This window comes from Halichoeres trimaculatus, unplaced genomic scaffold, assembly GCF_033239565.1.
Source record: "Halichoeres trimaculatus isolate MK-OKI-2021-1 unplaced genomic scaffold, fHalTri1.1 fHalTri1_scaffold_6, whole genome shotgun sequence".
In the NCBI taxonomy this organism is placed as follows: domain Eukaryota; kingdom Metazoa; phylum Chordata; class Actinopteri; order Labriformes; family Labridae; genus Halichoeres; species Halichoeres trimaculatus.
Genome location: NW_027437184.1, coordinates 34,149,026 through 34,174,783, shown reverse-complemented (window position 1 = coordinate 34,174,783; position 25,758 = coordinate 34,149,026). Strand labels below are relative to the sequence as shown.

Here is a 25,758-nt window from a genome sequence, read left to right as displayed (position 1 = left end):
ACACGAGGAGGTCATGACAAAGCTCAAGCTTCACACCTGAATCTTAGGAGAATCAAACTAAAGTGATGAATTAGTAGAGAGCTCTGGTAAATCTGCTTCCTTTCCAATCCAAAAAGACACCCCCATCACTTACTTTGCTCTCTGTATCAGAGAAATGAACCAGTCCTCTCTCAACAGCTGTTGGCTCCATCCGCACTATGAACTCAGCCAAACTGGACGCTCACTGCAGCAGAGTCACACATGAAGTCCTGTACCAGCCACTTTGTAAAGTGAGAAGAGCCATTATTGTGTTCAAGATGTGATCATGAACTCTCGTGACCTTCTACTCCTCCTATGTAAAAGAAACAGTCCACAATCAGCCCACTGTGTCCCCCCTACAGATGCACACAGAGACAGAATGTCCTGTAAGGATAGAGGCTTCAGTGAAGCTCACTATAGAAAACATCCACAGCCACGACTGAAATTAACCTCAAAAGTCACCCAGTGTGGAGCTGGGAAAAGCTCCACCTTCAAAAACACTGAACACATCCACAGCTGACGATCCATTAAAAGCTCAGGTTTAATGACGAGGCTTCAAAAGACAAGATGGATCCACTTTATGTTTGTGCTGACAAACTTATTTCTGTGGAGCCTTGTGAAGAAGATGAAGCAACAGTTACACCACCATGTTTTCAGAAGTGTCGCTCTTTTTCAGCATCAACAGATTCTTTATGAACCAGTTCAGCTGTTTGAGCTCTTTCTCTGTCAGGTCTGGATCAGCTTTACATCAGGAGTAAGAAATGAAGTGAGCTGGATCGCTTTTATGGGAACTGTGCTCACACATACACACCTAATTGGCAAACATAGTGTGTGTCTGTCGGTGTGTGTGTGTGTGTTTCTCAATGTCCTCAAAGTTCCACTTTGCCTCGCCTGACCTCTTGTCTCCACTGTGAGAGTAAGCATATGCGTAATCTTGTTCCAATAAAACGGTAAATCACGATCATGTGAGCGTGTGGTTTAAATGGATTTAAAACAAGGCGGCCAACCGTCATTATATCCCCTCTGATTCATCTGCTGATTAGTTTTTCTATAAATCCAGTTTCTGCAGACTGTCAGATAACAGAAGAATGCCTCTCACCATAATCAGGAGCACATATCTCAAACCACGTCCTTTATTTTTTGTTGAATGATCCACAAACTGCACAACAAGCTAAACATTATCTCTGTGCGCCACAGGTCCGTGCACACGTCAAATCAAGCTATTATTCTTTTATATGGAGCAAAGAAAGACTCTTTCTCTGCAAACAAGCCTGGCTACAACCAAACTACAGACACATGGGTCCAACTTTTTAGGTCCCAATATTAAAACTGATACCATAGCTTTGGTATCAGCTGATACTGATCTGATCTGATACCAGTATAAGTTTGACTTTCTCTGTTCCTTCATCTGAGGATTAAGCTGAAAATGATATTTTAATAACTTCAGGTTTTTCTACCTTTGTAACCAAAATGAATTAATAATAATTTCAAACTGATCATATTAGTGTTTCATATTGTTTTATAAATGTTTGGATAAGGCATGCACTAAACCAATTGGCTGGCCGATCATTCGGTGCAGATTTCCTTGATTTTGGGTGATCGGTGATCGGCCCATCCTTACATATGAAACTGATCTTATTTACCTCTGGGAAGGTCTGACAGCCAGCCATTGTAGCTTTTTGCTCTGAGACCTAAAACTCACCACACTTTATTGGTTGTTCAAGTTAAAACTAGGGGTGTAACGGTACATGTGTCCATGCTGAACCGCTCCATAAGGCCGTTCAGTTCGGTACAGTGCTGTATTCCAATGAGTACGGTAAGTTTACGTTAGCCGCTGCACATGGCTCTTTAATATTCACATGAGTACTCGTCTATGATTGGCTGAGCAGGGAAGGCGTTTTAATATTCATGAGGAAAGTGGTCTGTGATTCGTGCTTTGCGATGATGTGCATATCATGTGGACGTGACGTCTCACGGTGAGCCAATCAGAAGATGAATATCAAAGAGCTTCCGTAGCCACAGGAGCTTGTGTCTGAATTGTGCATCATGGCTGCTGCTAACGACCAACCGGAGCTTGAAGAGCCTCCCCCCTCGCTGTATAATGGAAAGTTTTTGGTTCAATAAACATGCTAAACAAGCAAATGGTTTTGCATTGTTCCATACTGTACCGAAAATGTACCGAACCGTGACCCTAAAACCAAGGTACGTACTGAACCGTGATTTTTGTGTACTGTTACACCCCCGTTAATTACACAGAAAGTTTGATGCTTATGCAGGGTATCTGCTGAAATCCTGAGGTTAAATTCAATACCTTTTTAAGACTTTTTTAAAAAACCTTTCACTAAGTCCCAAGACCTTATCGCGACTCAAAGCTGTTGTTAGCAACCAATCTTTGACAGTTGTAGCTTGCATTTTAACATAGATTAGGTAAACTGAGAAGAAATAAAGCTTAAAAGAACAGATGAAACTTAAGGCAGATTAATTGACATTCCTGTTACCACAACAATAACAGCAGTTATTCAAGGCCAACTTGCAGAAAAAACATACATATAGCTCGCGCCTCACAAAATTACAACTTTGCTTGTTGTCACATCTCAGACAACAGCGCTACGTAACTGTATTGATAAATACCTTATCTCATTGCCTTGTATCCAGTAAAAAGGTGATTTGAACAAAAAAAATTTTTTCCAAAACATACACACGCTGGTCTGTGATGACTGTGAGCAGAATGATCGTCCAATCACCGGGTGTGGTCATTTTTTAAGGTTCAGACCCTGAAAACATTTTTGAACCAGATGGACTTTTTCTGTGACGATTACTGGAACTGTCTGGCGTGACAGGTTAGTTTGTAACAGTTGCAAGGAGGAAAATAAATATTCATGGATACATTTGGAGTCAAAGCTTGAATACCAATAAAATTTAATACCTCATAACATTACGATTAAGACTTTTTAATACTTTTTAAGGGCCTTAATTTTATCACAATCGATTTATCAACTTTTAATACTTTTTAAGACCCAGCGGACACCCTGTTATGGCACACTGATGCTGACAGAAGTAGCAAACACTTCCTCTGTCTGTTAGCACTGACCAGCAGTTACCACAAAGACATCATCCTGTCTCCTCTCTTCCTGATTGTCCTCAATGTCTTCTTCATGTCTTCAGTGTATTTCCCTAAAACTGATCAAAATCTACACAACCAGCATGTATTTGTGTGGAGAATGCATCAAGTAAAGTGTCATGCTTTGTCTTTATGTCAGAAAAAGCAATAACCTCACAAAATTAGCTCTGTGAGTGATATATCAAGCAACCAGGATGACACAAAGTCAAAGTCAAGGGAGATCTGAAAAAGTAACAAGGCTTTACATCAGAGCCTCAGAGTAGCATTTTACTACAAGTGAGCATTTCATTTTTTTGTCTCTGCATCTATCATTGTAGATACAATGGAACTGGACTCTTTTCGGTAAGGGCACACATTTGGGGCGCGGTCACGCTGGTCAACCAAACCAATAATACCGAGCCAAAACTAGCCCCCCACAGCACCGCTTCCCCACTGGAGGGTACGGTCACGCTTCTGCAATATGAACAAGTCTTAAAGTGATACTCCGGGATGGAACAAGTTGGGTCCTATCACAAGGTTTAGGGCAGAAATTACCCCTACAGCAGTGTTTTTGTGCAGCAGAAGCCCAGAGCGCTCGCACCAAACACCCCCTCCCTGCTCGTCAGCAGGTTTCCTCTGCACTCAGACGGGGCCATATTTTACTTGACCAAAAACACAAATAAACGGACTCCCACCGAAAAAATCTGATATCGGTCTGCATTCACGCTTTATTTAGAGAATTTTCAGCGCGTTTCTATCACACAAAAACACAGCTAAATACGGCTCTAGTTCTCATCGTGTCGTAAAACGGCGCTACCTCCGCTGCAGAGCCACAGCTGGCGAGTGCAGAGGAAACCAGCAGAGGAGCAGGGAGGGGGTGTTTGGTGTGTGCGCCCTGGGCCTTTGCTGCATAAAAACACTGCTGTAGGGGTAATTTCTGCCCTAAACCTTGTGATAGGACCCAACTTGTTCCATCCTGGAGAATCACTTTAAGGCCCACACATGACCCACTGATTTCATCATGAAGCATTTGTCTTCATGAGGCGCAGTTTTACAGAGTCAGCACAATGAAACACACGTAAGCATACCTATGTTGAGTTGTTTTGGTCCAACACAGCCCCCTAAGCACGGTACACTTGCTGTCACACTCGCAGAATGAACTGGACTTTAGGCTGAAGCGTGCTTGGGTACAGTACAGATGACCTGTGTGACTGCTCCCTGACAGTCAAAATAAGGGTTAGAGAGCCACTCTACTTCCCTGCACTCAGTATAGCCAGTGAACGGTGTCAGCCATGAAAAGGTCAAACAGTCTGCACATGACACTATAGAAGGTGTGGCACATGTGTGATATACCTGTTAGACATGTATCTGCTACACAGACTGACAGGAGGACACGCAATAGGTGTGGCAGAGGGTGAGACAAACCCGATGCTGCACATTCAGCATGTACTCACACCCAACAGTCACCTGACAGAGGCGTTTCCATGGCTATGAGTACTTCTGCTCTATCACCATTTCATCAGACGAGAGGAGACGTTTCAACCTGATCTGAACTTAAAAGACTGAGCATGTCACCCCCAGGAGGAACAAACAGTCAGAGGTGTCATAAAGTCTGACATTTACCTGGTTGCGCCCTCTCCGTCGGCCATAGTTTCGTCTCACCAGCGTCTTGTAGTTGTGGTTCTTTTTTGTCAAGTAGTAGTACAGGACGCAGTCAGCGACGCACTGAAAGAGGAGACGGCGTGTTAGTGGATCAGAAACTTACACTTGAACTGATTTATTATTGCTGCCAGGCAGAAACATTTCCTTTTTTCTTTTTTTCTTTTGCATCATCTAATCTCCTGTTGTGTCTTTCATGTCTTTAGTCTTTTAAAATCAAACATAAAAAGTATTCTAAAAAGAAGCTTTGGGATGAATCTCTAAAGAGTTTCCACATTGAGACTTGTTTTTTTTAATATTCCAGTTTTTCTTCAATGCAAAATTAAAATGTGTTTTGCAGCTAGACAAAGTTACATTCATTTTTAAGAAATAAGGAAAAACAGTAAAACAAGTATGACATGTTATTTTTAGACCCTTGTTATACGATGTGGTAGAAATTAAAAAAAAAAATTTGAAAGCAATTTAAAAGAAAAATAAAATAAAGTATATAAATGAAAAGCAAGTGTAATTTTGGTAGGGAAAAATGAATAAAAAGTAAAATTAATTAAATAAAATAAAATCCACATTGAGACTTTAAGTTGGGATTTATAAGTTTATCATTCCTTTTTTTTCATATTTAATAACATTTATTCAATATCTGCTTTTATAATTGTTTTATAACTAAAGATTGTAACAGACAAAAGCTGAAAATCAGTAGCTCTGTGAACTTCTGCTGATCCCATCACAGGCCTGAGGACTGAATAATAATAAGCTTAACAGGATGGTTTGGTTTTGCTATCAAAAGTTAAAAATAGACTTCTGAGTGTCTGACTTTGTGAAGTGAGCATTACATCGAAGTCAGGACAAAAACTGAATCAAATCTGCTATTTACTCTAAAATTTGACATTTTTAATGATTTATTTTGTGAGCTTTCAGCCCTCATAGGTAGAGCAGGAATAAAAGATAGAGTTTGGAGAGTAGGTGAGGGTGATGAGGGTCACTAAAAGACCATTAGACTCTGTGGATCTGGACCCAGTGCTCCCCAAACAAAAACAAATGAAAACACAAGCAGCTCTTTACCTTTCTTTCCAGATACGAAGCAATCAGGCCAAAGTTTTTGGGATGCTGGACAAACCTAGAAAAGATGTTGTGTTATTTATCTATCAGAGGTATTAAAGGGTTAAAGCCTGAGCTGGTATCAGGATCGATATCTGCAGCACAGACTCAAACACACGTAAACTCACTTCTCCTTAAAGATCTCCTTTTCGTGCTCGGTCCAAACATTCATGAACTGCCGGGCTTTGTACACCTTCATGGGGTCGTCCATCAGGCCATTCATGTTGATGAACTTCACCCTCCTCTGCTCGGAGTCGTACATCATGGGAGGGATGACAGACAGCTGCCTCATCTGCTTCTCATTGTTCTGTCAAACAGCAGAAGTGGCCTTTGTTTCACCAATAAACACAGCGTCTTTTGTCCAACACCTCATATCTCTGCTCTCAGATCTGCTCCCTGCCTTCAGGATCGTGTTTGGTTAAATGTATTTTAGCTGAGATCTTAGCACCGAGATCCCACTCACCTCCTGCTCAGAGAGGCCGTCTATGATTTCAGAGATCTCGTGCTCGCTTCTTGCAATTGTTGCAGAAAGGCCGGTCCCTCTTTGTCCAACCCTGTAAAACAGAACAGACACAGCTTCTAAGAAATCTATTAAAAACCACACATTAAATTTGCAGACTGTTCAAATTAATATCCCTCCTTTAAAGAGAAATAAAATGCACAGGATTTATGTATTTTCCAAAGAAAACTGGAGTCCAGCTGCTCAAACGAGTCTCATTTTGGAACATTTGAATCTGTGCGAACAAACAGAATCATTGTACCCATTATTACTGAATAAAAGAGTCTGTCCCACCAGTTATTACTTGCTTCCTCCTTCACGCTCTGGCAGTTTTTATAAACAGCGCTGACATGCAAACTCTTACTTGGAGATTTCAATGAAAGCACCAAAACACAGCGCCAGGAAGAACCAGACGCCGGACCCTGATCCTGTCCCCCACCCTTCCCAGAGGCACCCATAAAGCTGGTGTCTCCCTACGGAGCAAGCCCCCGAACTCCTCTGTTTAGGTGACGCTGAGCACCCGTCATAAACTTTAATATCTGTGAGGTTCGCTGCTTTGGGACATGATGAACACATCAAAAGACCCCTGCAGTAAGTTAATCTTTCAGGCCTGTGCTGTAGAGTTACAACACTTGTGTACTGAAAGAGAAAAAGGAAGGGGATCCTTAAAGTTTACTGCCTCACAGATAAATCTGCTCTTTTACAAGAATCAGGCAGAAACAGTCGACAGTGCTGGGAATAAAAGCCTTAAAGAAAAGACAAGATAACAGATAATCTTCTGCAACACAATCACGTGTCTGAGTAAGACAGGCAACAGCTGCTTTCGAAGCTGTTTGAAGATGGTGCAGATTTGAGTTTTTTTTGTTATTTGTGCCTCAAGAGGGAACATGGATGAGAGTGTCTGATGTGTGAATGGTTCAGCCTGTTGTGGACTTTGTCTTCTTTCCTTCATTCATAAGAGGAGATGTCTGAAAGCTACTTTAACGGGTCTGATCGATTAATTTTTTTGATAAAGGTTTGATCCCTCCTTAATAAAACAATCAGATGGCCTCTGTCCTTCTTAGAAAGAAGCGTTAACTAGTAATGCCAGATTTGCAGAGGATGTAAGTTTAATGACGTTAAAGGGACAGTTCAGTTTTTTTGAAGTGGGGTTGTATGAGCTCTATGCGACCACTAAGGACATTAGATACAGTAGAAAGTTGTCTCCTCTCCCTCAGTGAGACACAGATTGTAATCGCTGGTGACGAGGAAATAGGCGCTAAAAGGGAGAGACCGTACCGGATTCAAAGGCTATTTTCTCTGCCTACAAGAACTAAAATCAAAAAGTAATACCACAGTTTAAGAGTACGCTACATAAAATATTTTTTAAGTGCATTAAGTCTTCGTAAATATAAACATTTATGTCTGTAACCAGCCCGAAGCATAGCTTGTTTACATTCCCTACAGCTGAAAGGAGGAGGGGGGACGGAGCGCACTAGCGCTGCGCGGAAGGACACATGACCAGTTAGTTAGGTCCAGATAAATGTTTGTATTTCTTTCTTTCTTCAACAAAACTTTATTCAGGATGCAAAGCAATTATATTTTACTTATATTTACTTATATTTTCAGCGCGTTACTTTCACACAAAAACACCGCTAAATAAGGCTCAAGTTCTCATTGTGGCGTAAAACGGCGCTACCTCTGCTGCAGAGCCACAGCTGGCTACGAGGCGCTCGCCGCTTAGTGTATTAGTCCACGCGTGGTGTTCCAGACATAAACAAACGCAGGTAGTCTGCCAGGACGAAGAGACACGATGAGAACTAGAGCCTTATTTAGCGGTGTTTTTGTGCGAAAGTAACGCGCTGAAAATTCTCTAAATAAAGCGTGAATGCAGACCGATATCAGATTTTTTCGGTGGGAGTCCGTTTATTTGTGTTTTTGGTCAAGTAAAAAGTCTGAGTGCAGAGGAAACCAGCAGAGGAGCAGGGAGGGGGTGTTTGGTGTGTGCGCTCTGGGCTTCTGCTGCACAAAATCACTGCTGTAGGGATAATTTCTGCCCTTAACCTTGTGATAGGGACCAACTTGTTCCATCCCGGAGTATCACTTTAAACCTCTCAACTTGGTAACTAAAAACATCTGAGGGGGATAAATCGGCTCCTAAAATGTGAATATTTGTTTTTGTTTTTTTCACTTTTCTCATAAAAATAAAACCCTACCATTCACTGTAAACCGGTAGGGCTTCGGATGATGAGCATGGAAACAAAGTCTAACCAACCCTGTGAGGAACTGTTGTACTTCAGAGCAGTTTCTGTTTCTGTGTTAAAAAAAAGTCACACCACAGCCCAACGGCCGACCACAGGTGGGGGCTGTTACCTCTGGAAGCGCTCCTGCTGCTCTCTCTGCTTGCGGATCTCAGGGAACTGCCTTTCATAGTACTCCCGTGTTCTGCTCTCCTTGGCTTTGCGTCGAGGATTGTTCTCCATCCGCTCCACCTTCTTCTCCCACGCCTCCATCAGCTGGTCGTAGCGCTGGCAGATCTTCTGCTCCTGTGTGCACAGAATGGAAAATGCTACAGTAAGAGCGGGCATCCATCACCGCAGCCAGAGCCAACGCGGCGTCTTGCCAAAATATCCACGAGGCGTATGTGCATCAGGAGGGAGTTTTATTTTCATATGCCCAAATAAAAACCTGCAACAACCGAGCGGGGATTCAGATCTTTTCTTCCAATCAATCATTTCTGAGTTACTTAGAACAGCGATGCCACATGAACCAGGTTTAACAAACTCTCAGGTTTGTGATGAGTAAGTGTTAAAATCTAACCATTTAAAGACTGAGACATGTCTTTTTCTCGCAGTGACAAGGGGAACATGAGCCCATCGTTGCATTTTCCTTTCTCAAATAAACCTGTCAGTGAAGTCACTGAAGGTTACATGACAAGAAAAACCCAACAGGCCTCAGAAAGTTGCGCAGAGTTGAGAGAGTACACGCTGTTCAGGAACTGGGTGTGTTTGTTGTGGGTTTGTGACTATCTTTCATGTTGCCTAATTCCGTGTCCCAGCTTGGGCACAGTTTGTTCTGATGCAACTATTCTGATTACAAAACCCTCTTAAGAGCTCATTACGATTGAGTTACATAAAGCTAAACATCAATCTGCTCTTAGATGTACGGTTTATGATTTAATTAGATGAATTTATGGAGGAGAGGGTGTAAAACTATCCAGATTTGAGCACTTAAATTTCTACTTTAAGGTTTGAAGTTAAACAAGCTGCTTGCTGGAAGTTTCAGGGTTAAAATGCTGCGAGAAGATATGGAGAGATTTCTGTATTTGGAGCAGAACAGAGCCTGGTTTCCACTCTGCAGCCAGAGACAAACAATTCACCTTCCTCTTGGCGTGAGGCCATGTGCTCTCTACCATTGTTCAGGGTCGATCAGGTCTGTCTGACCCCGCCGGGGAAGAGGTGGGACTCTGATTCAAACTTGAGCCAAAAAAAAAAAAATAGAGCAAAGTGGCTCAACATGGGGTGACTCTGAAATATCTCATCCACTGATAAGAGACAGGGAGGGTGAGTTTCTCAGATCTGCTCTTTCATGTGTCTGTATTTATTATTACACTGCCTGGAAAAGCAGCTGTGGGCCCGCACAATACTTCTCAACAAACAGGGGAAACCAAGGCCTAACTTCCTGTTCTGGTAACACATCAGAGTTTTTAATAGCTCTAATAGCACCATGGATCCAGGATTGACAACGTCAGTCATTAAGTTCACCTTCAGGGTTAAAAATACCATCAAACACACCGCCACGAAGTTCCCCAGACCTCCACGCTCTGCTGGAGTCGCCCATTGAGTTCCTGACTTTTCCTGCAGTGCTGGCTCTAACTCTTGTGGTTTGAGCTGAATTTAGCAACAATCACTGAACAGATCAGCACGATACCGGCTCCAGACTTTCATGCCTCCCTCTGGAGGACTCAGGCTGACCACACACAAGACAAATTTTAATCTGTTTTTTTATCTTAACTCGTTTAAAATCAAGGAGACCACACACGTACGGACAGTTCTGACCAATTTTTAAAATCACAGACACACACCCAACAAGACCAATAGACCACACACTTTTTAGTTACCAGAAGTTTTAAGGTGGAGTGTTTGCTTTTAAGTTACTCTGCAAGATTTAGGGCCATGAAGGGAAAACGAACGCTAACCATCGTGGCTCTTTTTGTCTCTCCTGTATGACACAAGCTGGAGTGCACAACAAATGAAAAGTCTCCATGTATTCCAACCCCAGGATGCAAACTGCGAATGTCTACTTCACTCTAAGAACAAACAGTCAGGTAGCATTACATGTATGTCTAAAGTTAAAAAAAAAAAAAAAAAAGAGTACTGCTAGGCCTGTCACGATAATCAATAAATCAATTAACCGAACCATAAATAAAAACGTCCTCAGTAAGTTTGCCAGCCTCGATAAACTGACACATGCATGCATGTTTGTTTTCCTCCTCTTCTTCCACCAAAGAGGCTGAATGAGAAGATGGCTCACTACGTCTATCTTTCCTAACATCGGGGTGCATAGGTTCTATAGCGGATTTAGCAGATTTATAGCGGAGTGAGCATCTGTTAAAAATGCGATCTTTGGGGTGAAACAGGGCTGCTCGTACACACGGAGAGAGCTGAAGCAAGCGTCCTGAGGGGTAAGGAGGAAACACATGCTAATATGAGTGATGGCACGAAAGTTACGGTTCTTAAGCCGCCTGCTACAGTCCCAGTGTGGGAATATTTTGTTTTTTATCAGAATGAACAAAGTGTGAGCTCATGAACACCAACGAGCTGATATGTCGCATTTGTTTGAAAATAGTGGCGACGAAGAAGAAGAAGGGGAGGTGCAGCTGAGCCTTGTTCTTTGACAATCCGCTCTTACTGAGGCTTTTGGTTTGCAAAGTAAATAGAAATAAAAGCGCCAAATGGTGGGCGCTCAGAGACAGCTACATTACCAAAGAAATGCAGCCCTTCAATGCGGTTGAAAATGTTCAAAATGTTTGACAGACAGTACGGATTGACTGGTAAAAAGTACATGTTACAAACAATTCAGGAACTGTATAAACTCCCTTTTATTTAGGCTAGTTTTTATTGTTGTTTGTTGGGGTTTTTTTTTTTGAGTTTTGTTTTTTCTTTTGAGACAGGGTCTATGTTTTATTGTTTTTGATTAGTATTAATTATTTTCATTGACATGTATTTTTTTCTAAGAGAGTCCATTTCATTTTCATCGTATTTTTTTCTCTTTCTTGTTTGTTAAATTTATTATATTTTTTGTTTAATTGATTTTATTTAAAAGATCCTGACCTTTTAATTACAGTTAAATACTCTTAATATATTAAAGTTTCTTGCTTTTGATATGGTGTACTCACTTTATTATCCCATTTATCATAATTACATCAATGAAAAAATGGAAAAAGAAATAAAATAATATTGACAATAATATCTTTTATCGGCAATAATATTTTGGAAAATTATCGTCAAGCAAAATTTGTTATCGTGACAGGCTTAAGTACTGCCCTGAAAAGCAGAGAAATCATGATGAAGTCATCATGATTTTCTATAAACCATAGAATAGAGTCACCACAAGGAGATTTGGATCATTTTGGATCATTTTCTTGATAAAAAGGAACATTGAAAATGATGGACTGGACCTTTCATGTCCAGACCTCAACCCCATCCAGTAGGTATGGTGAAAGAAAGATGCTAACACTAAACCAGAGGCATGTGCATGTTTCAGGATTTGGAGGCCAAGAAAAGTCTTGCTTTCAGATCTGTCAGGTGTTCCAACAATTTTGGTCACCGCTGCATATATGACAGGTGTGATGAAAATTTTCTGCTGGTACTCCACACAAAATATTCAGTTCCCTCAGGTCTGGCACTGATAATGATGTAGGAAATCAAACAATAGCTCTGTAGAACTCATGCTGAGATTTTGGGAGGTTAAGTGAAGTACAGGTCAGCATTTCATCAGTCTGGATCAGCACACTCACACGCTGTCCTTTGTCTGCATCGCGGCACGAGAGGCTGCTGTTGTTAGCAGACCTTAACTCAGACGTAGCTTACAACCGCCGTGACGTAACAAAATTTATCTTGTAGTATTTATGTTTGATCAAAACTAAAGGCAGGCAGTGTCAAATCCAAGGGGCAACATCTGGTCAAGAGACTGGAAAGACTGGAAGTCACACACACACCCAGCCATAAAAACAGAATTTTACAGCATTAAAAAACATATTTTTTTATATATATATTTTTTTTTACAGCCTGGTTCAAAAAAAGCTTGGGTCTAAAAAGCTGATTTCACTATCAGCACACACTGGACATGAGTGAATTTTTTTTACCATTTCTGGTTTAGAAGTTATTAGGATCGTCTGATTGTCCAATCAGAGGCACAGCTCAGGCCACATGACTGCGCCTGTAGCTGCTCAAAGAAAAACTCACAGCCGGCGTATAGCAAATGTGGCTGCGTCTGCGGATGGGATTCATTTTACAGTTTCAGGAACAGACAGGTGACGTTGCGGATGCTTTGTCCAATGTTTTATACAGTCCATGGTCAAATCTATGGTGTATTTAATGGGCAGTGTTTGTTTGATTCTGAGGGACAGATGACTTCACTGTTTCACTTCAGACTGATCAACTGTGAGCTCTAAGGTGCTTCATAAACACAGTCTGCTCTGTTAATGGAATAGCTAATGTGGATGGGCATCATTTTTCATCAGGACAGAACATTAACTGCACAGGTAAAGTCTGTGCTATTTATTGTGCTGTGATACAATACATATATTGGAAATAGTAATATTATGGTGCGTTCCATTTGTACTTGGAAGTTAAGTTTTTCAAGTTCCAAGTGGGAAATTGCAACTGGAAAAAAATGACCCTGAGGTCCACATTTCCAATTAGGAAGTTCGCAAACCCACATCACTCCTGAGTCCACTATCAAAGATGGCTGCCCTGGGTGTAAACAGTAATTAAGCTCCTGTTATATTCTGTGTATTTTAGCTTGGCTAGTGTTTGTCGTGCTAAATCAGCCGTTTATAAAGTAATATTCAATGTTTATGTATAGAAATTTTGCTGTTATGGCAAGTTTTTCAGACTTGGTAACTGGAATGCTCTTCAATTCTTTGAGGAAGTCGTGAGAAGACAAGCATGAAGAAAAAAAATTGCTGCTTTTTTTCTGAATGTGAATCTTCTCTGTGATATTGTGAAAAAAAAGACGAATCGTATTGTGTGTTCAGTATTTCAAACAAATACTAACACTGTTTTTGATCAGTGTCAGGATGACTGGAGGATTCAGAGCTGAATAATGTAGTGAAATTAAAAAATGTGTCATTTAAATTTCTTTGTTTTTCTGTGTCTGACTCTGTTAGGTCTTTCTTCTGCAAAATGTTTCATGTAAAGTCAAGAAAATGATGAGTTGATCTCAGCAGAGCTCAGAGAGTGCTTCAATAATGAAAATATCTGGAACTTGTTTTTGAAGCTTTATGATTACAACAAAGTTTCCCGCCCTCAGCTCGAGGCATCAGGACTTGTTAGTGCGCCTGATGTTGAGTCCAGACTTTCTGTAAGGCTTCCCTCACAGCAGGGCGGGACACTTACCCTTTGTTTTCGAGCGTGATTCCTCCTCTTAAAGAACAAAATCAGCTTCTTCCTCATGACTTGGTTCCTACAAGAGAATAAAAACTGTTCAGTAACACACACACATAACAAATGTGTTTTTTCTTTAAAATATCACTGCGGCATTTAACAGAAAGCCTGAGAAGTTGTGTAACGATTTTCAAAGTGATGCCTTGCAGAAACCTGTTATTTCCCTTGAGAACAAAGCCTCAGTGTGAGTTCAGTTTTTTCTGTAAACACGTGTATTTTTATAAATTAGGATGTTCTCCAGGGATGGAGCTTGATGAAAAGAAAAATCAGGATTCTTTATCCTTGGTCTGCGTAGTACAAATTACTGGGAACTGTTGTGTTTACTCATGATGTTGGCTGCACAGAGACAGAGAAGTGAGAGCTGACCCTGAGAGTGAGACTGTGCAGCAGATTCACACAGAGGTGGTCTCTGTCCTGATAGCAGACTCAGCCAGATGGGCTGTTCTCATGGTGGTCGCTGATAAGGTTTGATCCTAGACGGTGCGGCCTTCAACCCCACCACAAAACCTGGCTTCAACACGAGTACGCTGCATTTCTTCCTTTCTCCTCGGTGTCAGTGGGGCAGCTTTTTCAGGTGACTCAGCAATCAGATTAGACAGAATTATCAGCTTGTTTGTCAGCATCACCTCAAACACTTTTCTAAGCTGAGGACGAAGCTATCCTGTAAGCGCGCTGAGCGTCACGTCTGCTAAAGCTCCCTGCACTTTGTCATGGTCACAGTGATCGTGAAGTGAATCCAAGGTACTCACGTCTTTATGTTGTCATGGTACACCTTGGTGTCAGACGGCTGATTGTAGAGGGGCTGGAAAAAGAAAGTGTGGATCAGTCATTATCCAGAGAGTGAGCAGGAATAAACAACCAGCTGCTGAGCTGAGAATCACTGTGTCCTGAAAGATCATTTTAGATTTAACCACATACCAGCTCAACTTTAGGACCCAGACCCTCCAGGATTTTATGAGCTTCTTCTGCTTTTTTCTAGAATAAAAAAAGAAAAAAAAGAGTTAATTTATTTCAAACATCTACAAAGAAATATGGATCATGTCAGCAAAAGGAAAAACACACCCAAAGTTTTGGGTCCAGTTGAAAACATTTACACATGAAAAAAATGAAATCTTGTCAAGTGTTTTTATCTTATTTTAAGTATAAATTGTTTTATTATATTTGATATGAGCCAAGTTTAATTGATTAGTCCAGAAAATGTCCTGTTTTAAGTAATTTAAGCAAAAATGAGGTCTGAATTGACTGTAACAAGTCGGCCTGTCACGATAATCAATAAATCGTTTAACCAAAAATGATACATAAAAACGTCCTCCGTAAGTTTGCCAGCCTCGATAAACTGACACATGCATGCATGTTTGTTTTCCTCCTCTCTTTCCACCAAAGAGGCTGAATGAGAAGATGGCTCACTACATCTATCTTTCCTAGCAGATTTAGCGGATTTATAGCGGAGAGAGTATCTGTCTAGAATGCAACCTTTGGGGGGAAGACGAGGCTGCTCGCGCGTACACACGGAGAGAGCTGAAGCGAGCGTCCTGAGGGGTAAGGAGGAAACACACGCTAATATGAGTGATGGCACGAAAGATACGGTTCTTAAGCCGCCTGCCACAGTCCCAGTGTGGGAATATTTTGTTTTTTATCAGAATGAACAAAGTGTGAGCTCATGAACACCAACGAGCTGATATGTCACATTATCATCACACAGAAATAAAAGCGCCAAATGGTGGGCACTCAAAGACAGCTACATTGCCAAAGAAATGCAGCCCTTCAATGCGGTTGAAAGCCAGAAATGTTTCAAATGTTGACAGACAGAACAGATTGACTGGGAAAAAGTACATGTTACAAACAATTCAGGAACTGTATAAACTCCCTTTTATTTAGGCTTTAGTTTTTATTGTTGTTGGGGGTTTTTTTTGGAGTTTCATTTTTTCTGTAGAGACAGGGTCTATGTTTTATTGTTTTTGATTAGTATTAATTATTTTCACTGACATATCTTTTTTTCTAAAAGATAGTCCATTTCATTTTCATTGTATTTTTTTCCTCTTTCTTGTTTGTTAAATGTATTATATATTTTTTGTTTAATTTATTTTCTTTAAAAGATCCTGACCTTTTGTTACAGTTAAATACTCTTAAGAAATTAGTTTCTGGTGTTCTCACTTTATTATCCCATTTATCATAGTTACATCAATGAAAAAATGGGAAAAAAATCTAAATAATATTGACAATAATATTGTTTATCTGCAATAATATTTTGGAAAATTATCGTCTAGCAAAATTTGTTATCGTGACAGGCCTAGTAACAAGTCAAAAAAATCTGCCAGTGGTATTAAAAAATGTGCCTGTAAAGACTCGTAAAATAAAATAATGTCTTAATACAATAAACTTTTTTCTTAACCCATTGGCAGATTTTTGTACTTGTGACAAGCAATTCAGAGCTCATTTTTCTCTTTAAAGAAATTAGATAAGACATTTTTCTGGACTAGTCAGGTGAATGTGGCTCATGTTGAGTCTAAAAAGACATTGTTTTACTTAAAATAAGATAAAAATACTTGATAAGATTTTTTTTTCAGTGTATTCCTTTTGAGAAAGTGTAACTTTAAACAAAGCAGAAATACATTATTAGGTATTGGGGAAAATCTTAGGACCAACTTACTGGAAACGCTTTTCTTAAGTCTAGACAAATTTACGCTGCCTGTCTGAGTTTAAAATGCTGTTGTCCTCTCTGAGATGCAGTGTCTACTTCTCCTGAGTGAACAGCTTCACCTGCCTGAGAGCACATCTATAAATACACCTGAGGTGAGGGAGCATCCGCTGTAGCATAATGAACAGGGTCAGAGACGCTCTTGTCCTGGATCAGTGTGTACACAGCTGTCAGACTCCATGCTCTGCTTTCTGCAGGAGCAGCGCCAGCACCTCAAGGGTTAACGCTGACTGAGGAGGGAGGCGTGTCTCAGCGCTCTCCTACCACAACACTGTCTGACAGAAATGAACTGCAGTGACCTCTAAAACACACACACATACACACACACACACACACACACATACACACACATTTCCTCATTGTTGAGCTGGAACACAGATAACGAGGCCTGCCTCTGTCCTTGACTGTAGGTTTAATGTTTTCTTCATTGATTTTAAGAAAAGTTAAACAAAAATAAATGAGCAAATATGTGACAGAAACATAGTGTTTTCATGAATGATATTCCTGCAGATCTGGAGCCAAGCACAAATACAAAGCCCCTTTCATTTGGATACTCAGGCATGTGACTCACATCGTACAGACACACACACACACACACACACACACACACACACACACACACACACACACACACACACACACACACACACACACACACACACACACACACACACACACACACACACACACACACACCAAAGACCAGAATATAATATTACCATACATAAAAATCAAACACTTAATGTGAGGATTATCCTGGCTTTAAAAGAACAACTCTCCATTATTTTACTGGTCCCTTATTGTAATACAATACTCCCACCAGAAGGTGGCTGCAGTGTGTCTGAGAGCCGTTTGTTAACCAAATTTAACAACAGAAGAAGACAAATGCTAACGGTATAGACAACTGAGACTGTTCAAAACCAACTTTATTTGATGTCAGCCTTAGTTAGCATGTTTGGTGATGTGGCTCTAAATGCTCATCCGAAACAAAAAACAATGAGTTGACAAACTGAAGGCACATGAAATAATCTTTTCCTTTTGCAAAGAACACCGTGTTCAGTTTTTTACTTTTACTTGATACCTATGGATCTTGAAGCTGGTTAAAACTTCTGTTTCAGAGGACTCACAGAAATGAATTCAAACTGGTCAAACTTTATCAGTAAGGACACAGTCACACTGGCAAACCGCATCGTGCTGGAGCACGCTTCAGCCTCAAAGCACGTTTCAAATGGCCAGTGTGACCACTTGAGAACAATTCACTTCTTTTGGCTCCAAGCAGCAAGCTGGCTCCGGAAGTACCAGAAGTCACATACCGTATTTTCCACACTATAAGGCGCTTCGGAGTATAAGGTGCACTTTCAATGAATGGCCTATGTGAAAACTGTTTTCATATATAGGGCGCACAGCATTATAAGGCGCATAGAATAGAAGCTATAGCAGTGGCTGGGGTTGCGTTATGCATCCACTAGATGGAGCTGTGCTAAAGGGAATGTCAACAAAACAGTCAGATAAGTCAGTCAAACTCAGGCTACATCCACACGGAGCCGCACATTTTCCTATCCGACTATTTTCTGTGCTGTTTTCAAAAAAAGTGCGCTGTAAAGACGAAGCCGTTTCTGCCGTCCACAAAAGCTGTTTCCAGAGATCAGTTCAAATGCCAGACCTTTGGGGGGCGCTGTATTGCTCTAACAATAAACAAGAGAAGAAGCTCGGGCCAGCCTGTGAGCTAATGTTAGCACTTAGCAAAATTCCTCTTTACAGGGTCTACTGCTTACCGCTGTTACTCTGGCGATGCCCCCTGACTATGGTAGCCATGATTAATCAATATTGATCCATATATTAGGCGCAACCAGGGCTTGACATTACCACCGGCCAACCGGCCAAATGCTGGTGGATTTCGGCAGTGGCTGGTAACACCGCCGCTCCCACTGGTCACTTTGGCAGGTTGAATTTTATCTCAAACATGGAGCAGAGAGACAAGCAAAAGATGACCCTGATGATGAAAGCTCTGAGGAAATTTAATTAACCTCTCTTCATTGTCATGCTCATGAAAGAAGAAATGATTTTCTGATTTCAATCGTTGATAAATATTTAAGCAGACAGTGTCTCTTGCTGAGTTTTTATCAGTTCAATTAATCCCCTTTACCATTTTATTATAAGCAATAACAAACTACTATTTTAATTACTATGTCCTAATAGACTGCATATTTTCATATGAAAGGAGCACAATGTTACACACAACTTTATCAGAGCTGAATACCTGATTAAGGACCTGTGGATTTTAACATTGATGTAGTCTTGTTTTGAGTGTGCATAGGGGTCATTTACATTCAAAGAGGTTGTAAATCTTTTTGAAGTAAACTTTAGCATATCATCATTGGCTTTCATCATACTGAATATAATTATCCAACAACAAATTGTGGCCAGTGAAAATACTGAGTGGCTAGTAACTCAGGGATACCACTGGCCACAGTGGCTGGTGAGCAAAAAAGTTAATGTCAAGCCCTGGGTGCATCGGATTATGAGGCGCACTGTAGGCTTTTGAGAAAACTGAAGGCTTTTAGGTGCGCCTTATAGTGCAGAAAATATGGTACACACCAAGCCAAAAAAAGCTGTTTTCAAAGCAGAAATTAACCTATTTACAGCCTGGTTCAAAAAAACGTCTCCTGTCTGAGTCTCTAATTTTACTATCACACTGTACAGGGGGTGAATTTTTTTCTAACTCTGCAGTTCAGAGAATATCAAGATCACAAGCTTGCCCAATCAGAGGCACAGCTCAGATCATGTGACCGACAGGCACCCTATAGCTGTACACGAATCCCTTGCCACTACCAATATGGCCGCTATAGCCGATGTGCTTCATTTACAGTTTCAGAAACAGAAAGGTGACGTTGGGGAGACTACCTCCATGTTTTATACAGTCTATGTTTGGCATACTTTAGAGAGGTGGGCTTTGGTACAGTTTACTTCATGCACAAGCACAAGCAGCGTGTGTGATCCATAATGCAGGATCGCCATGAGTGCATCTCTGAACAATCATTTTAAAAAGTAGGGGGGGTGTTAGAGGGCTGTGTTGGACCAAAATGAGTAACCACAAGTCTAAAAGTCCCTAAAGGTTGTAGCATAGTTCTCTGTGTCTAATTGTGTTGACTCTGATGAGATTGGGCTGCATGGAAACAGACATTTCATGAAGATGTAGGCGTGCCATGCGCATGTGTGATACTCGCTCAAGTCTGGTTCATATTGGAGTAAAGCCTGCATGTGGTCAAGTTAAGACAGGGATGTGTTCACCCAGCAAGTAACAGTCAGAGGGCAGGAGACTAAATCACACATTGACAGATTTTCACAGTCCGGTTTCGCCTTTTCCTTGTACTGACGCTGCTCAGTCACTTTGCCTTCCTACTTTTACGTTAAACTTTGAAACAGAGAAATCCTGCTGTCAGCGTGTCATTTGATACAACATAACTCCAAGAAAGAGTGAGAGGCTGAATTTGTAAACTAACAGCTGGAGTCTCACACACACAGATCTGTCTCCAACACCGACACACAGTGACCCATCGTTTCCCCTCTATTTCACCTCTGATGGCAGCGGTGTGTCTCCAACAGAACAAGTACCAGAAACTATTTAGTAAGAAGCTACGTCCTCTCTGAACGCCTTGGCTCCAGTGCGATGGCTTCTACATGCTGTTTGTTTAGCAGAGAATTACTAACTGATGTGTCATGAGGTTAACCAGAAAGAGTCACTAATATTCAAGACTCCTCCTCCTACTCCTCCCTGCATGTTCTACCTGGCTGCTCTGACTCCCTTTAACCAAACAAAGGCTTTCAGAGTGTGAACAATGGACAATCTCACTGTGTGTGAAGGAAAGTTCAGAGCAGAGCAGGCCTGAACGTCTTGAGTTATCTAGAAAATGTCAGGAGTCCATGTGTCATAGGAGATTAAAATATGGCTTGTTATTTACATTTTTACTATCAAAGATTTTTACCATTAAAAATCCTCAAACCAGCACTCGTGCTTGTCTTTCTGCTCAGACAAAGCTCTAAGCGATCAGGAATCAGAGCTGATCTCTGAAACAGACACAGGGGAATAAAACTCCACACCACAGAGATCCAGACCGAGGCTAAACAGCTCAGAGAGATGAGCACAGATATTTTTAAAGACATGTTTTAATAAATTGAAGAGCAGAAAAGCTTAGTTTGAGGGGGGAGAGCATCACTGTTTGGCAGCGGTCTGCCTGCTTACCCCCTGCTGTGAGGACACAGCAGAGACGCATGTGTCCTCGGCCTGGAACGGCTCCACTCGTTTTAAAGAGTTTCTCTCAGGCCAGTGGAAAACAAAAGTAACTTCTTCCAGCTTTTATGATGCGCGGAGACGATGGAGCAAACAAAAGCTGCCTTTGTGGAGGACGCAAACAAAATGGAGAGCTGGTGCTTGTTGTTGGTGTGTGTGCGTGTGTGCGCGTGTGTTGCCTTTGCATCAGATGACTTACTCTGTTCTCATCATAGATGATCTGGACGATGCTGCGGTGCTTGTGCTCCACTGGGGGAGGGGTCACGGGCTTTTCTGGCTCCACTGGCTTCGCTGCTTCCTCCTCCAGTTGTTGCTAAGAGACAACAACGACAGAAAACATTTTGACCAATAGCACACCAGGAAAAAAAATATAACACAAAAAAGAAACACATGAAAGCACGAGGGGTTCACTTTCTCATGGACACAATCACTCATCCAAACTTGTGTGTGGTTTATTTTTGTATCTGTTTTTATTTGAAGAGAAGCCGCAGGCTCGTCTGCGCCAAGCCCATCTCATCTGAACTCATGAGATCTGAGATCCATGCAGGCATTATCAGATTATTTCTGCAGGCTTGTTCAAGTTCAAGTCACCAGATCAGCCTGTCTGCCACCGAGGCCACTGCTGACGCTCGCAGACAGGCTGAACTGGTGACTGTTGGTCGGTCAATGTTGACAGGTCAAAGGTTATCTCAAATACCCGGTTCCAGCCACGAGATTCGAGGTATTCCTGAAATACCTGAGAATAAATAACAATAAATCTTTGTGAGACGCCGGCTGTGTGTGTGTGTTTGTGTGTCTCAGAGTCGCGCTCAGCTTACATTCCTCCCTAATGAGAGGGAATTCAAAAAATGAGAACAGAGAGCAGCCGTGCTGTTTAAAGGGTCTAATTTAAAAAAGAAGGATGGGCTGATGAAACAGAAATAAGCAACCCTGCAGCTCAGGAGATTTCGTTTTTGAAAGCAGCTTATTAAAGGAGACAAACAAAAGCTGATGGACACAAAATGAAACAAAACAGAAACTCCTGGTCTCCTGCAGGGCTGCGGCCTGATTTATGTTAACGTGGCTCATCTCTGAAAGCTCTGACCCAGCTTAATAACAGAGACGCTACCAAGAGACCAGGTCCAGCCAGACCGTCTGCACCATCACAGTGTGTGGTTTCAATCTGTGGAGGTACAGAGCAGAGCTCAGCGTGTATCTGAGACAACGGAGGCATACGTCAGGATTTCATCTTATCAGAAGGAAACAAATCAGACCACAGGAGGTAAACTGGTAGAAATGTATCAGCGCAGTATTTCTGTTTGAAGCGTCTCCCTAAACTCTATCATGTCTTTTCACATTGTGGCTCGATCCAGAAATTAGTGAATTCATTCTTTAAAAACATCCCCTACACCAACATGAGCAATCAACAACAATCCATCTAAGCACATCCACTGTCAAACTGACCTCATTGGGGTTTTTTTTTGTGTGATTTAAAAAAAAACTATGTTGAATGTACCAACTTTCACGGCTGTAAAGACTCTGACAACAGTCTCATGTTGGTTGCTCATTAACAGGAACTGAAGCTGTGATTAAAGCCTCTAGGTTTATGACAGGAAACATGTAATTTTACTGAATATCAAAACTTTATGATGTAAAGACGCAACAAAAGTTTTGAGTGAAATTACACATCAGAGCCATCAGATAACTGTTCAGAAATAACTTACTTTCTGTTCAGACTTTATCTCAGGACTATGTGGGCGTGGCAGTTTACACTTTGTTGACTTGTCAATCAAAACTTTTTTTTTCTACTCGGTTGTGGGGAGTTATTTTAGTTGAAGATGTGGGTGCGACCTGGTGCGTATTATTCATGCTTGGTTCACTGATGATGTTTGTGAACATGGATGACAGTTCACTTCTGATGTTGTTATTAAAATAGTGCGAGCGTCCAACCATGAAGACTGTGGTTGAAAGTTTTTGTTGATCTGGATTGCCAGAACCTTTACAGTCGTAACAACACCAGAGCTCAGGGCTGGGTGTGGTCAAACATGTAACCAATATTTTTAAGAGTGTGACTAAGGCTGTATTCAGACCAGAAAAGTCCTTTGGTCCACTTGTTTGGTCCGGACCAAAAGCGGAGTTTATTTTTTTCATTTGGTGCGGTTAATATTCAGATTTTACTTTTTGCAAGTGGACTATATTCTGTAAACACGTCTACGTGTGTGACGATCAGTGCTCTCATTGGACAGCACTGACAAAGGGCGGCACACAGAGTACAGACCCGGAAATGGAGGGTAATGTGTGTTTGTGCTCTCATTAGAGCTGCAAAATCATTTTCAGTTTCAAGAGCAGCTCCTTTAAAGCAGGCTTAACAACACCGTTTCTAATTTTGGAACAGCGGAGACGAATTCGCGCAGCAAGGAGATGCTATGCTCTGCACGTCCTGACCCACAACATGCCAGCAACAGCGTGACTAAACAGAAGACGGAGGATCAGGTATGAACCAAAGACGGTTAGGCTACAGTTGCTAGACTTTATCGCAACTTTCAGTTGTTGTTGGCATCCACTTTTTAACAGTTGTAGTTTACATTTTTACAGGAATGATGTAAGCTAAGGAGGAATACAGCTTGAAAGAACAAATGAAACTAAAGGCAGGTTTATCGACACTCCCACAACAAGAAACAGCAGTTATTCAAGGCCAACTTGCTGAAGAAAATGAGAAATTATTTAATCATTTTTAACAAGTGCCGGAGATTGTGTGATCGGCTTTAATGTTGTATTTAATTCTCTTTATGAAAGTAGAAATGACGTTAATTTATAGCTGGTGTTTATACCGCTCACAATCCTTATTGTTGTATTTTATTGTAACTGGAGTCTTTATGTATTTTTTTATTTTATTCTTTTTTCTTTCTGTATTTTTCTACTGACTCCATCGATTTCTGCTGTTAACACAACATTTTTCCAGTTTGGGATAAATAAAGTAATTTTATTCTTTTCTATTCTATTCTATTTTAGAACTTTATCGGCTGAGTGTTAAACGTCCCAATCAGGGGACAGTTGCACGGAGGAAAATAAACATTCATGGTTTTTTGGGGGGTCAAAGCTTGAATACCTATGGAACTTAATACCTCAAAAAACCACAATTAAGACTTTTTGATACTTTTTAAGGCCCCTAATTTTCCCAAAATTGATTTATCAACTTTTAATACTTTTTAAGACCCCGTGGACACCCTGACAACATTATCAAAGAAAAGTTTCTGTTTAAATAAAAACACCTTTCTCAACACATTATATTTGTTTAAAATCATTCACATTATATGAAAGTTATGGAGAGCAGTAAAAAGGTGACCCTGTGCCATTAAAGGTGACAAAATGAACAATTTATGTGCACCTTAAAAAAGGAAGTTAGGCACTTCAGTGCAACCAATGTAAAAAGTTAGCCTGGAGTCCTGGTTTTAGATTTTGATTCAATATCAGTGAGAATCAACGAATGATTCAATACCAACAACAAAAACTGATGGAAAAATGAAAACTAATTCAAGACCCCAAATAAATATTTCAGGATTATCTAGATTAGAGGACGTGTGTGGTGGTTTGGGTATCTGCAGTGTCAGTCAGTGTGTGGTGGGGTGACGTCCACAGCTCTGAAGTTAGAAATACAGAAGGAGCAGGTGACATACTCCCTCCTCTGCTCTGCTAACAGCATGACGACCACAGAAACAAATTCATATATTCATCTTTCGGGGATGCTAAAATAATGTCTGCAGAGCTGTGGACGTATTCATTCTTTAGAGGAGTTCTTTCAGCAGCTGTGAGAAAAATAACTTGAAATAACAAATTAAACAATACAACAACCTGCTTCTCCCTTTTTTAAAGACGTTTGGAGCAACTTTTGTTTGGATCAGTCAGAGAACGGTGGAGACTGAGCTGTTTCAGTGTGTGTTATGATACAATGGGTGTGACATGCAGTCATAAACAACATGTGGGTGTTTCTAACCTGCTTTTTCTTCAGCTTGAAGATCTGCTGCTCCACTTTGGCTATCTCTCTGTCCACACGGTCCATACTCTGGATCAGCTCCTCCTTAGATAGTTTGGAGGGGGAGTTGTCCTGGTCATCTCCCAAGTGTAGCGTGTGTCCTCCCTGGGATGGAGACTCCACTTTGACAGAGTACTGAGACTCCTAAAAAACAAACATCAGGCTCACACTGTTAGCAGCTTTTACAGGAAACCTGGGTAATGTGAGTCTTTTAGGAGCAGACATTATGAAGCTTCTCAAATAGACAGAAAGACAAAAGTTCAGAAAACCATTTTTTACGTTCAACACAATCGGCTGACTTCATGTGCATGGGTTAAAACAGACTTTTTTATTGATAGCGGGTGATGTAGAGGGTTAAGCCCCACCTTTTTCACCTCCACAGCAGCCCTCAGACTGTCCTGCACTGAGTGGGACATGGGCAGGACGATCCCCCCCGCTGTGGGCGGAGTGCGGGTGATGTGGGACTCAGCAATCGTCTCCATACGAGGCCGTTTACTCTCCATGGCCTCGTGCTCGGCTTGGGATGTGATGGAGTGAAACTGCTGTTCGTAGCCATGGCGTCTCTCCGGAGGCCTGAGGAAACAAAGAAAACAAGACATAAACAGACACGATGGAGCAAACATCCGGTCGTCTACATGTTTAATCCCCAAACTGTTATCTGGGGACAGCCGCCCTGAGGGAGGCAGAAAGAAAAGCTACTTCACAAATGAAAAGAGAAAACACAGCTTAAAACAAGT

At 41.2% G+C, this 25,758-nt stretch overlaps 1 protein-coding gene across 5 annotated transcripts in view; it reads right to left on the bottom strand.

Annotated features, from left to right (window-relative positions):
• Nucleotides 1-25,758, bottom strand: part of ncor1 (nuclear receptor corepressor 1) — a 101,528-nt gene that overhangs the window by 59,369 nt on the left and 16,401 nt on the right. For all 5 annotated transcript variants that reach the window (XM_074673118.1, XM_074673115.1, XM_074673119.1 and 2 more), the window contains exons 4-14: nucleotides 25,387-25,594; nucleotides 24,983-25,165; nucleotides 21,209-21,322; nucleotides 14,939-14,995; nucleotides 14,770-14,822; nucleotides 13,973-14,039; nucleotides 8,724-8,896; nucleotides 6,336-6,426; nucleotides 6,001-6,179; nucleotides 5,837-5,891; nucleotides 4,742-4,843 (exon numbers count right to left, since the gene is read on the bottom strand). In XM_074673118.1, coding sequence (XP_074529219.1) covers nucleotides 4,742-4,843; nucleotides 5,837-5,891; nucleotides 6,001-6,179; nucleotides 6,336-6,426; nucleotides 8,724-8,896; nucleotides 13,973-14,039; nucleotides 14,770-14,822; nucleotides 14,939-14,995; nucleotides 21,209-21,322; nucleotides 24,983-25,165; nucleotides 25,387-25,594 — 1,282 coding nt within the window. The remainder of the gene's footprint in view (nucleotides 1-4,741; nucleotides 4,844-5,836; nucleotides 5,892-6,000; nucleotides 6,180-6,335; nucleotides 6,427-8,723; nucleotides 8,897-13,972; nucleotides 14,040-14,769; nucleotides 14,823-14,938; nucleotides 14,996-21,208; nucleotides 21,323-24,982; nucleotides 25,166-25,386; nucleotides 25,595-25,758) is intronic.